Source organism: Hyalella azteca, unplaced genomic scaffold, assembly GCF_000764305.2.
Source record: "Hyalella azteca isolate HAZT.00-mixed unplaced genomic scaffold, Hazt_2.0.2 contig12157, whole genome shotgun sequence".
Lineage (NCBI taxonomy): Eukaryota > Metazoa > Arthropoda > Malacostraca > Amphipoda > Hyalellidae > Hyalella > Hyalella azteca.
In genome coordinates, this window is record NW_025942121.1 from 231,456 (window position 1) to 245,625 (window position 14,170).

A 14,170-nucleotide genomic window follows, 5' to 3' on the forward strand; every position below is an offset into this window, starting at 1 on the left:
TCACATGGCATGGCTCTCACATGGCATGGCTCTCACATGGCATGGCTCTCACATGGCATGGCTCTCACATGGCATGGCTCTCACATGGCATGGCTCTCACATGGCATGGCCCTCACATGGCTTGGCCCTCACGTGGCTTGGCTCTCACATGGCATGGCTCTTACATGGCATGGCTCTCACATGGCATGGCTCTCACATGGCATGGCATCGGCATTGGGATCAGGTTGCCCCGGCCGCTCATACGCGCGGTTGAAGCCACAGAAGAACGGCACCAAAGAACCAACAACAAAAGCCATGCAAGCCACCGCAGTTCAGGAGCTTCGACGCCACCATTTAATCAAGCTGCGAAATATGAATTATGATCTGCGTTAGGTCATTATTTCAATGCGTCTTGTGAGCAACTAGCATTAGCATTAAAAATCGTAATCGGGATGAAAAAAAATTACTGTGAAAATTTACACGGATAGAAAATAATAGTAGTTCGGTGATATGAAATATTTGATTTTCATTTATAATGATTATTCTATACAATGTGAAGAAGAACAATTGAAATTTTCAACTTAAAGGCAGGATAGAGTTTTTGAGGCGTAACTAAAAAAGTACCGATGCACTGACGGTATATATGACTTCGCCACAGAAGGCATCGCTGAGGAAAGAAAAAGTTCCTAGAGACCTCAATTAAGGTGTCGCTGATAGCTCCGGTCTTTAGGCATGCTAGAGACAAGCCCCAAATTGCTGGCTGGTGACACTGACATCGCGTGTAATCGAAGTGTCGCAGAAGATCGTAGCTAAGACGTTGTGCATCACATTATACAGTAGAAGCTGACCTTCTCAATGGAAGCGTTTGCTTTTCAATTCGTCCCTGCTTGACCCAGTTAATGAAGTATCACCAATACATGTTGGCCAAACTGGAGGAGAGAGGCACCCTTGGGCGTGGTTATTTGAACTTTGTGAAAGTCTTTAGTAAACTTGACCATGGAGTGCTCTTCATAAAACTTGGGTTCAGATGAGAGTTGTTGGTGGGGATCCATAACGTCACAACTGACTCACTGATGTTGGTGTGGATCCACAACGTCACCACTGACCACAAGCAATCGTACTTCACCTGATCCCCTTCCTCATTCACATCGCTGACATCGATGCTGAAGTAAGCCAGTCTCCGACATCGTTGTTAGCGGACGACGCTAGAGCGCTGATGACAATTACGGCAGGACGAATTGCAAGAAGACTAGTTTGAATCCGCATATGTTCAACGACGACACCCAAATTTATGGCTACGGTGCACCGGCTGACGCCGCAGCGTTGCAGTATTGAATGTCTGCCTACATGGACGTTTTCTCAGACTAGATGCGCTCCAACCGGCTCCAGCTCAATGCATCAAAAACCAACTTTATTTGGTTTGCGACTGCTCGGCGCCAGCATCAGCTTCCTGCCAACCCTGTTCGCGTGGGCAACGAGTTCGTCATGCCTGCGTCTGCAGTTCGCAACCTGGACATTCTGCTGTACTCGGAACTTTCAATGAACAGTCACATTGCCAAAGTCACCACCGCTTGCTTTGGCGCTCTGCGACGAATACGTAGCATCAGCCGCTGTCTTTCGAGGCCGGTCCTTGAGGCCCTTAAATTAATTGAGGTGGCGGCCGTTCTGACCAGATTGGACTATGGTAATGCCACTCTTTATAGACTTCCGACCACGGCGCTTAATAAACTGCAATCCGCAATGAACGCTGCTGCTCGACTCGTGTGCAATAAGCGAAAATTCGACCATGTGACGCCGATATTGCGAGATCTTCAGTGGCTGCGCATGCAGCGGCGCACGCAGTTCAATGTTGCTGTCCTTACGTTCCGATGCCTTCACGGTCTGGCGCTTCCTTATCTCATGGAATGCCTGCAGTGCGTGTCGGATCTGCCTTCTAGAAGACGATTGCGCTCGTCAACAGCGGACTTCGTCGTACCATCCACACGTCTTTCTACCGTCGGTGACAGCGCTTTCCCGGTCGCCGCCGCCAGAACCTGGAACAATCTGCCTGTTTCTGTAACTTTGGCTCCTTCGTTACCGGTGTTTCGTCGACGCCTAAAGACGGAACTATTTCGTAGAGCATATGAATCTAGTGCTTAGTCATTTTATCCGTGCCCATCCTTTCGTGTGGATATTTATTTTTCGCTTGTTATCAGTCTAATGTGTGACATGCCCTCGAAGTTCGTTTGAATCAGACGCCACGATTAATGCTTCGTAGAATAATAATTAAAATAAGACTCCTCTGCGGTGTATGACTGACTGCATGGGCCCAAATGAACAACACTCAAACAAACGAGATCAAGTTTGACGGGATAAATAATAACAGGGCAGGCCCCTAACTTAAAAAAAACCTCCAGGATTGTAACAACATAGTGGAATTAGATTTGAGTGTATATACGGCAATTTTGATAGTTGCTAATTAAAACAGCCACTAACAACCGGGCTAGTTGCCTCGTGTAGAAAGGTACTGGCAAGAAGCCCAGGGGCAAGAAGCCCGAAGCGGCTACAAAAAGCAAAGGCGTAGGATTATTCACGGCCGAATTACTCTTGCTCAAATGGCTGCAGATGCGCGCAATATTGTCACGTCCTACATTATCCCCGGACCTCCCGTGGCGAGATGGTACTTGGTGAAGGCAGGATTATGAAGGCAGTGATCAGCGGGGCCGGTGACGTGGACGTCCGAACCTCCACAAATGCAGTGCAGCAGCATCAGTATACTCGTGGTGGCAGCAACACAACAGTCGTGGTGCAGCAACTGCAATGCACCAGTAATGTTATCGCATCTGCATTGCAGCAGCAGCAGCAACAGGAGCAGCATCAGCAGCAGCAGTGCAGCAGCAGCAGCAGCAGTGCAGCAGCAGCAGCAGCAGTGCAGCAGCAGCAGCAGTGCAGCAGCAGCAGCAGCAGTGCAGCAGCAGCAGTGCAGCAGTTAATTGCTTGATCGTAGCTTTGATGCTGCGCTCTGTCCCCCCCCCCCCACTACCGTTTTCCTCCCACTCCTACCCCGCTTCTCTCATCCTCCCCTACCCCACTTCTTTATTGTTCTCCCTCATAAATTTTTTTGAAAAATGTTTGCCCAATATATGAACAGGACGCTTGAATTTGGATTTGGCGCTGAAGCTGGGGCGTAAATGTTGTGGAACTTTTCGAATGCATATCATGACAAAACATCAGTTTGCATTTTTCCAATTATACAAGTCAATCGTTAATAAATATTTATTAATTATATACTTATTATCTATTTACTAATACATAATAATATTATACTATAATAATAATCATAATATTCTTTTATTAATAATAATGTCACTAGATTGCTTGAATCGCAGGTTCACTAGAAATTCAAAAGCGAAGAAAACGCCACAAAAATTCAGCATTTCTTTATTGAAAACGTTTCGGAGACCAGCTCCATCGTCAGTTCGATAAATCCAGAACACAAATCCAGTCAGAAAATTATTAAAGTTTGGAGTCATAAGAAAGTCATGTTGTTGTTTTTTCAAGTCATGTGAAGTTTTTTTTTCTTATGACTCCAAACTTTATTAATTTTCTAACTGTATTTGTGTTCTAGATTTATCGAACTGACGATGGAGCTGGTCTCCGAAACGTTTTCAATAAAGAAATGCTGAATTTTTGTGGCGCTTTCTCCGCTTTTAAATTTCTTATATTAATATATTAGAATAACATTTATTATTATTTATTTAGGAATAACGCTTATCTTTTATTGTTTAGTCAGTAATAAAGCGTACCTTTCATTATTTAGTCAATAATAAAGCGTATCTTTTATTATTTAACCAGTAATAAAGCGTATCTTATATTACTTATTCTGTAATAAATCGTATCTTTTATTATTTATACAGTAATAAAGTGCATCTTTTATTACTTATTCAGTAGTAAAGCGTATCATTTATTACTTATTCAGTAATAAAGCGCATCTTTTATTACTTATTCATTAATGCGCATCTTTTATTACTTTTTCAGTAGTAAAGCGCATCTTTCATTATTTATTCAGTAGTAAAGCGTATCTTCAATTATTTATTCAGTAATAAAGCGCATCTTTTATTATTTATTCAGTGTTAAAGCGTATCTTTTATTATTTATTCAGTAATAAAGCGCATCTTTTATTATTTATTCAGTAATAAAGCGCATCTTTTATTATTTATTCAGTGTTAAAGCGTATCTTTTATTATTTATTCAGTAGTAAAGCGCATCTTTTATTACCTTTTCAGTAGTAAAGCGTATCTTTTATTATTCATTCAGTAATACAGCGTATCTTTTATTATTTATTCAGTAGTGAAGCGTATATTTTATTATTTATTCAGTTATAAAACGTATCTTTTATTCATTATTCAGTTTATGCGTATCTTTTCATGCTTCACTTGAAGGTTCTGAACGCGTCGTATCCGTCTTGTCAGCTGACACTTGGAGGCTCCAAAATGCCTGAGATTCTCGCTGAGCTTCCAATAATGGCGCCGAACTATAAAAAGTCTTGCAAGAGAGAAAATTCCAAATAATTTCTCACGAAAATTTTTACCGAATTGAGGGAGCTGTCCTTGAACTGTGAAGGCTGCGTTGTCAAGGGGCATGGATGCGCTGGTTAATTCGTTATAGGGAAAACTTATCTTTGGGCACGCTGAGAATAAATTATTTGACTTTGTAAGAAGATTACTTGATTTTGCCAGAAATTCATGAACTTTATACTTAAAGTTAGGTTGAAACCGTCGAATTGATAAACGCACCAAACGCCTTGATTGAAGGCTCGTAAATAAATGAAATGAAATAAAATTCTTGTTATTTTGCATCGTTGCAACAATGGCTCGTGGCCATTGTGTTCTCGCTCTAGGCGCCCCCAAAGGCAAAATGTTCAAGTATTAAAGAGTTTAGCAGAGGCTTAAATAGTTATAATATTAGTTATTGCATAGAGCAGCAGTAAACGCTGCTTGCCGACCTACTTAGAAACAATTAACTCATTAAGCCTTTGCAAAAACTTTATCAAGGTAAACGCTTCATCGCAAATAAATTGTTGAAAGAAATATTTTGTAAAGCGTCTAAGATGATAAAGATAATTATTATTAAAATGTTATTATATTTATTATTATTAAATTTCTATTATAGGAAAAATAGAAATTATTCTCAATTATTGAAAGCAAAATAATTATCACTACGAAAGAAATTATAGGAAAAAAATTAATATCAATTATTGTTGTAGTTATGAAGAAATAATTATCGTAATCATGAAAATTACAGCACTTCAATTTTGTTGAGAACATACAGGATTGCGATCGTCACGACGAAGCAGTGTGTATTTTGCGTGCAATTTTTACAAAGTGATTATACGATAATAACGCGGCGCTGCCTAATTAATTAATCTGTGATTTTTTCTAATCGCTTTTCATTATTAATCCCCGTATACTTAGGTTTTATGAATTATAGATTGTATGCAAACCACTAATAAGGTCGGAAAAGAATGAAAAACTTGTATGCATCTCATTATAACATATAGTTACCTTATTGTATCATAGCATATATCTTACCATAACATAACATATATACCCAATCTTGGCCGACTATGTGTCGGTCGTACGTATATCTCTTCTATAAAAAGGGTTTTCTAAGCAGACTCTGTCATGTTGTTTGCCATTTTTGTTTTCTTTCACACCGATTACTCATTATTTTACACACGCTGCCTTCTGTTAATGTTACAAGTGCATGAATATTTTGTCGCCTCAATAAGACTTAATTTGGTTTGAGGCGTCTCTGAGAAACATCGTTCCTCGCATTGCCTTTTGTTTGCTGTTATGCGTAAATCCTGCAATTGATAAGCGCAGGATGCCGTATTTAATCTGCCGTCTGATGCAAGGAGTCTACGGAAGTAATTAAGAATGCGAAGAACTTTTGACGGAGTTACGTCGTAAAGTCCCGTCAGTTCCTGGAAAACGTGTCTTTACTCACCCCCCCTAAATCAGGATTGAGTGATAAGGAAATGCCTTTGCTAAAAAACAACCGAGACCCAAACTATACCCAAGCCAGACTCGAGCTAGACAGAACCCAGACCCAAGCTAGACACAACCAAGGCCCAAGCGAGACACAACCAAGACCCATGCTCGACACAAGACATACCCATACAAGTCAGGCCCACGCAATATCTAAACAAGATCAAAGCCATTTTCAAATTAGACCTCTAAAAGATGGTCGAAAGTTGTCGGTGTGGGGCGCACGTGGTGGTTCAGGTGCAATGAAATGACGCGCAGCAAATTTGTCCCGAAAATATTTGGGCAGGACGGCATCTTCAGCGAAATAAAATTTTTGCAGTTCGACGTATTCATCGAAATAAAGTTGGCTAAGGACGATATATTCACGAAATAAAGTTTGAGCACGGCAAAATATTCATCGAAATTATTCCGCGTCTCAAACGCCGAGACGCTATACGAATTGCGCACTGAATCTCGGATAAGAACTTCGCTTCTTCGAGTTCATCGAAAAGTTGGGAAGCGCCGCGGAAACTTGTGACAGCAGGATGAGTTTCGGGCCAATCTTCAGTGATATGGAGAGTGGAAGTGCAGCATTAGTGGCGGCTTCGGCATCTGTACGCCACAACACCCTCAACATCAGTTCGCCACAATACTTTCAGCTATGCCACAACACCCTCAGCATCAGTACGCCACAACACCCTCAGCATCAGTACGCCACAACACCCCCAGCATCAGTACGCCACAACATTCTCAGCATCAGTACGCCACAACACCCTCAGCATCAGTACGCCACAACACCCTCAGCATCAGTACGCCACAACACCTCAAGCATCAGTACGCCACGACACCCCAGCATCAGTACGCCACAACACCCTCAGCATCAGTACGCCACAACACCTCAAGCATCAGTACGCCACGACACCCCAGCATCAGTACGCCACAACACCCTCAGCATCAGTACGCCACAACACCTCAAGCATCAGTACGCCACAACACCCCAGCATCAGTACGCCACAACACCCTCAGCATCAGTACGCCACAACACCCCAGCATCAGTACGCCACAACACCCTCAGCATCAGCACGCCACAACACTCTCAGCATCAGTACGCCACGGCATCCTCCCACCCCCGCCGGCCATTGGTATCCGGGCGGCACTAGCCACAATATTTCACACTGCCTCCGTGCTGGCGACTCGCAACCTGCGAGGAACTTCCTGGCATAACTATTTGGCCATCAATAGCTCATCCTGCGTCTGAACAGATCTCACTCACGATCAGCCTAGAGGCCACTCGATAAGCCACATTTCCCTCTCAATCAGAACAGATGCCACTCGATCAGCCTCGAGGCCACACGATAAGCCACATTTCCCTCTCAATCAGAACAGATCCCACACGATCGGCCCCGTGGCAACTCAATGAGACGTAACTATATGTGGCTGAGGCAGACGGCCGGTGCCAATTGCCCGAGCCTATGGCCAGAGCCATGTGCCTGAGGCAGACATGCCGGCTCAATATTGCGGATATTTTTCGCTATTTTTCTGCAGGTGCAGCGGCCACGTTTGGCACCTGCAGCTCCGCCTTATCTCAACGCAATACATACTAGTAAGTAAACCGTCCTGGAATTTTTTTTCAGTTACTTGCTGGAATTTCTCTCGAGTTAGACATGTTTTGCTCGAGCGATCGTGTCCTGCTGCCGGCAGCTGCGCGATATTTGGATCCGGGAAAGTTCTCTGAGAAATTTGAGGTTGCAAAACTGACGTGAAATTTAGAACCGAAGTGATGAAGTCTGAGATGCGTTAGTATGAGGACTGCAATTTTCATTCAGGAACGTATGACGCCTGAGATGCGTTGTTATGAGGTCTGCAATATTCATGTTGAAATATATGGCGTATTAGATGCTTTGGTATAATCAATGCAATTTTCCTTCAGAAATTCATGAAGCCTTACATGTTTTGGTTCTAGCAATGCAAATATATAGCGAATAAAAGAGAGAAATGAGAGATTAGAAAACGAATAAACTCTGCCTAAATTTTCACTCTGTGGGCCCCGAACGAAACCGTATCAATTCCATGTCAGATAAATGAAAATATTAATATAAATAATATGAATAAAAGTTTGAAAGACTGTACGATGATAGTAACTTAATTGTGCCTTCACCCTAGCGCTCACCGCCTATAAAGCACCAAAAAAGTTCCCCAAAAGTTCTCCACACGAAGCAACGCATGAACGTCGTTGTAACTTTCCCCAACACAAAGTTGACGTAACTTGGTAAAGCGCTCGCTGAAGTTGTCAGGAACTTAAGCGACCCAACTTGAATTGGTGAAGTTGGTTCGTCTCTCACTTCGCAAACAGTTATCGGGAGCCAGAAACTCGTATCGATATTGAGGATATGGACTAGACTGAACATGTTCACAGTACTGCCGATACTCTTGTTGATATTGAGGATACGGACTAGACTGAACGTGTTCACGATACCGCAGAAAATCATGTTTCTGCGGTACTGTGTTTATAGGACATGTTTACGGTACTGCAGATACTCCTGCAGATATTGTGGAAATGAACTATACTGGACAGTCACGTGAACAGGCAGCTAACATTGGATGTTGGAGATGATGCTGCATGTTACGGATGATATTACAAGCACTAGTTGTTTTACGTGCAGACTAACTTTGTGTGCAACAGAGGATATTGCATTGACCAGCATAACAGCAATGTCAGGATGGCTCCCGCTGCGTTGTCAGCTGTTTAAGGCAATACTGCGCTAATGCAGATCCAATCACAGCTTTCAGGGCCTGCTGTTGCTGTTGTTGCGGGTGTTTCTTTTGCTACAGATGTTGTTGCTGCTGTGTGTAAATTGATGAATATGTACACTGGAAACTCTCCTTGCTATAACTTTCTGCTTGATACTGCTTAACTTTTTTGATATTCGTATAGAATAGATAGATGATATTTATATAGATTATATAGATGATATTTCGTATAGATAAACCGTTGTCAATTACTCACTATACAAAGACGTGATAACGAGAGTCAGCGTCAGTTCATGCGGTCACTGATAGTCTTCAATTGGAATCACTTTATTGCACAATCCATTCGTTAAAGTATAAACAATCCACGTGCTGGCCAAACTGATATTTCATCGAAGAAGAAGACAAAGTCTCGAGTATCAACTCCTGAATATGAGGCTTTCCTATAAAAGAGAAAAATTAATAATAATTAAACTTATGATTTGTAAACTAAGGCAGTGAATATACAAATCAAACAACGCAACACAACTAAATTACATGCATTGATTCACATCAATTTACATATCATAATTTAATAATCCACGTCAGGACCTCACACACTGCATGCCCCGCCCGGGCGTCACACCGCACAATAATCTAGCAAATCCCACCTTCCGCATTTCGACTTCCGTATAGTCTAAACTAAAATGGTGACGAACAATTTGATGAATGAATAAGGAATGAATTCCAAATAAATTTACACGCATTATAATAAAATACGAGCTTTCTTCTGTAAAATAACCCTATTCCGGGACCATTTATACTCTCTATCGTTGCTTTTTGCCGTGACATCACTTGTCACGTCTCGTTCAGGTTCATTTCGAGCAAAATATCCCGAGACGCTCGAGTCTATTGGCATCATCATAGCAAAGTCACAAAGAACGTACAATTGAAGAGAGTTAACGAAATTTCGTGCTGAAGGAGGCGTAGGATTTAACATTGCGGCACTCACTTCCTGTACCTACCTACAGGTGAACAGTCGGAGTTCAGGAGGTTGCCAGTGTGTGTGTGTAAAGTAAAAGTAAAAAAAACGTACTAATATTGTGAGAAATTTAATGAATTTTTACCAATGTAAGAGAAATATAGAGAACTAAAGAAACCGGAACACATAAATCCACGAGCTTGTTGCCTAAATAACTACGGCCACATCGCTCAGATGAATTAAGCTACAATCTATTTCAGTATACAAAGTGTAATACGATTCAATATAATGGAATGGGATAACTAAGCAGCTTACACACATCAAAGGCCTGCGTACGACAAGCAGATATGAAACTTTCCGACTACTTATTCTGGTGCTGCTCATGCTGCTGCTGCTGCTTATAGGCTGGTCCTGCTCATGCTGCTGCTGCTGCTGCTGAGGCTGATGCTGCTCATGCTGCTACTGCTGGGGCTTGTGCTGCTCATGCTGCTCATGCTGTTGCTGCTGGTGATGTGCTGCTTTTTTCTGATGTTGCTGGTGCTGCTCACGGTGCTGCATGCGTTTCTAACTAACTGATAGTTGTTGATAGACTTGAAATTTTTTTCAAATAAATGATATTTTTAATTCGGATTGAATATGTTGGCAGCTTCATAGCGTAGTTTGATCAGCGGATGTAGTTTATAATTTTTCGGGCAGAGACAAATTAAAGGCGTCCGTAAGATGAGGTGGCATTCGAATATTGTCATCCAGCGATACTTCTGCTCTACTTGAAGTTAAAACGACATTGAGGACATATGTCCCATTCAATTTTTATTCAAAAATTCTATATGAATTATTTCGAACTACTTATGCAGTCATATGTTTTATATTTCATATTTAACTCTACGGGAAAGAAAACTTACATTCAAGTAACCTTTTCCAAACCAGCGCCGAAACTCGCAGCAAATTTATAAGTTGATAGCCAAACTTTATTTGATTGTTGTAACTAAAACAGTAAATAATAGAAGTTCAGAAGGGAAATTACTCAAGAAAGTTGTACGAGGCTTGACATAACTCGGACGCTGGAAATGACGGACGCATGGGGGAAATGCCAGCGTTGCGGACACGGAAGCTTCGTCGCTGCGGCCGAGCGTCGGAGCTGTTAAAGCGGAAGCTGCGAGCATTGCTGCCCGATACCCGCCTCGCAGTGTTAGCGCAATGGCTTATATGTTATCTCAATTTATTATTTATTTTATCGAGGTACTTACGTGCTACCACCATAGCTTACTTTTCATCACAACAGCTTATTTGTTATCGCAACAGTTTTTTTTAATGCGAAAGCTTATTTTTGTAGTAAAAGCTTTTTTTAATAGTGTCACTTTGTTTGTTATCACAATATAGCGCTATTGTTATCGCATCGGCCCATTTGTTATCGTGTCACCTTGCTTGTTTTCTCACCATTCCATTTGTTATCAGTGCTTTACTTACATTACGCATAATAATATTTATATTATAATATAAATATATTATAATATAATATAAATATTATAATATCAATAAATTCCTCTCTGAGATTAATAGGATATTATGAGGCAACAAGAAGGGTAGGAAACAGTATTTACTAGAGGAATAAAATAAAACCTCGTTAATATATATGGTCATTTATTTCGGTACAGTTAATGAGTGAACGAAACGGTATGGTGCAGCAATAACGATTCATGTGACAACAAAGCAAGTTACTCGGCACCTGTTTTGACAATGGTCGCTTGCTAATATGGTTAGTGAATATACAGAGAGAGCAATCACTAGCTGAATGTAAAATTTCAGCACGTTTGTTGCACGAGACATGATTCGACTCAACTTATAACACAGTCTTCACATCGTCTCTAGGAACAGCATACCGGCACAATCTATTTCTGCATCTGCAGATCATGTATTATCACTGTTTAGAAAGCCTACACTGATTGTGCAGATAATTCAATTGAACGTGGCGAAGGGAAAAATGAACATTCTTAACAACGTCAATGTTTTTCGCCGAATTCACCTCCTTTCTGGTGCTATCTCTTCCTCTCTCATCGCTCTCATTTTAAGACTCTCCTTCTGAAATATCGCGAGTCCAATCGCAATATCAGCGCAGAACTCCAAAAAATCTGAATCCCAAACTCGCCAAGAATCAAAGCCAATAATAATTAATTGAACTATTTTCTTGAAGTAAATAACCCAATTAATTAAATTAACACTAAACAGAGTTTTTATACATTTTGCTATGCATTTTTGAAAGCAGTAGGTGTTTGTTGGGCAGCAACAGGTGTTTGCTGCCTAGCAGTAAGTGTTTGTTGAGCAGCAACAGGTGTTTGCTGCCTAGCAGCAAGTGTTTGTTGAGCAGCAACAGGTGTTTGCTGCCTAGCAGCAAGTGTTTGTTGGGCAGCAACAGGTGTTTGCTGCCTAGCAGTAAGTGTTTAGTGTTTGCTGCCTAGCAGCAAGTGTTTGTTGGGAAGCAACAGGTGTTTGCTGCCTAGCAGCAAGTGTTTGTTGGGCAGCAACAGGTGTTTGCTGCTTAGCAGTAAGTGTTTGCAGAGACAGCAAACGATTTCTGAAAGAATAGCTGACTAGTGTTTCTATTATTGGCTGAAGAGCAGGACGTCGTAGGGACATGGAAACACATGGAAATATCAGAACATTTACTGCGCCGTATTAATTAATATTGGTGGAAGTACGTGCAGAAAATAATAGTGCATGGGAGTATCTGGAGCTTCATATCGAATTTTGTTTCTAGTATTTGGGAATATTTATTGAGGTTCGATAGATTTAGCTGCGAACATAATTCAGCTGTCTATTGTAATCTCTCGGGAGATAGTTACTGGAGTAACAACGCTAGTTGGCTAAATGGTTTCGATGGTTCCAGCTATAAACGCGAGTCCCACATGGTAAAATTAGACAGTGAATACATTGATGGAAAAGCGGTCTTTCAAGCCACCCTTTCCTTGGACACTACCGGTTGGTCCAGTAGGGTCCAATCCTAAGCCATCTGGCTCAGAGAGGTCTCGCAGATGGTGGCGATAATGAGCTGGCCATCAGGTGGTGTGGTGATCCATGCGTGTCGCCCTAAGCCATCTGGCTCAGAGGGGTTTCGCAGATGGTGCCGATAATGAGCTGGTTCGGAGGCGAAGCGGCGAGTAGGAGTTTGCGATGAGTTCGCATGTAGACGCGCTGAAGAGAGCCAGTCGCCGCAGGCTCCTGAGAATCAGATAAGGCAGTGATGAAATTTGATGCTGGGTGATGATGACGCGTAATGCAGGGGTGATGATGAAGGGAATAGCAGGGTAATTAAGGTGGATATGAGGAGCAGGGTGATCCTGTGATAATAATGGTGGATAATAAGTGATCCTGTGTCATGGTAATACCTGGTGCGAAGTGATGACGATGATGATGATGTGAGGAGTTGGATTCGTACGATGATAAATGGATTATTACCTCCCTAACCGACCCAGGATAAATGTGGTATTGATTACACATCAAAGGTCATTTCAACGAATTAAATATGGTAAAAAACGTTTTTATATTCCACATAACATTGTTTTTACGTTTCGCCGATGATCGTTCCCACAGCAGTCCTGTCTATTCTCAGCTATTTTGCAAAAGCTCTTACCCATTTCATTCGATCTACTTCACCATAATAATTGAGCTGGTACATCAGTATTAACCTCATTTACGTTTTCGTGTGGCTCGTTCCAACATCATTCACTACTGTTCTCATTCTTGTGTAATGGTTATACTAGCACTTTCATCACTCACGTCGCCTATGTTTGATTGATGCTGCAGTCGTCTTACGTTGATCTCACAAGACCTAATTTAACGCTTGGTGAGCCCTGAGCGTACGAATTAACGTAAGTGTTTTAAGTGGCTGAATACTTAAGGTTCCTAAGGGACTATATGGTGGGGTTCCTATCTCGATCATGCATTTTGATATTCATGTTGTTCTTGGAAATTCATTTTGCAAACTGAAGAAACTAGCATTTACCGAGCACTTAGATATCTCCTCTTAATTAAAAAAATTACTAAGGTCAAAAACGATGAAATTATTAATTAATATAATTTGATTCGTCCTATACTCACCATTCCAACAAAAAAAAAAAGGAATTGATTTTATTAATTAAAAACAGGGAATGGTTTCATGTCAATGATCAGGGCCCCGACCTTAACGCCTCTGATGGTGGCCTACACCGACTCCGAGGGTCACCGAGCTGTGACGCGAGCGAGGAGCGGGCCCACGTCGAACTTTTCTCTGACTGCTGTTAGGATGCTAGCTGCATTGCCTCTCTGCACAGCCAAACCCAACCTTTGCTCCAACCATAGAGTCTCTCTACGTTCGCCGGACAATTCCGTAATGCGACGGCCAATCTCTGATATTAAAGGACCAGTCGTTTCACCATATGTGCCCGTCGTTTCTAATGCGACTGGCTCGAAACGATACCGAGCTGCCAACGCCGCGTAT

At 41.7% G+C, this 14,170-nt stretch overlaps 1 protein-coding gene across 1 annotated transcript in view; it reads right to left on the reverse strand.

Annotated features, from left to right (window-relative positions):
• Positions 1 to 12,369: 12,369 nt before the first annotated feature.
• Positions 12,370 to 14,170, reverse strand: part of LOC108672664 — a 38,193-nt gene continuing 36,392 nt past the window's right edge. The window contains exon 22 of the mRNA XM_018160367.2: positions 12,370 to 12,912. Within this exon, the coding sequence (XP_018015856.2) occupies positions 12,781 to 12,912 (132 nt within the window). The 3' untranslated portion in view covers positions 12,370 to 12,780. The remainder of the gene's footprint in view (positions 12,913 to 14,170) is intronic.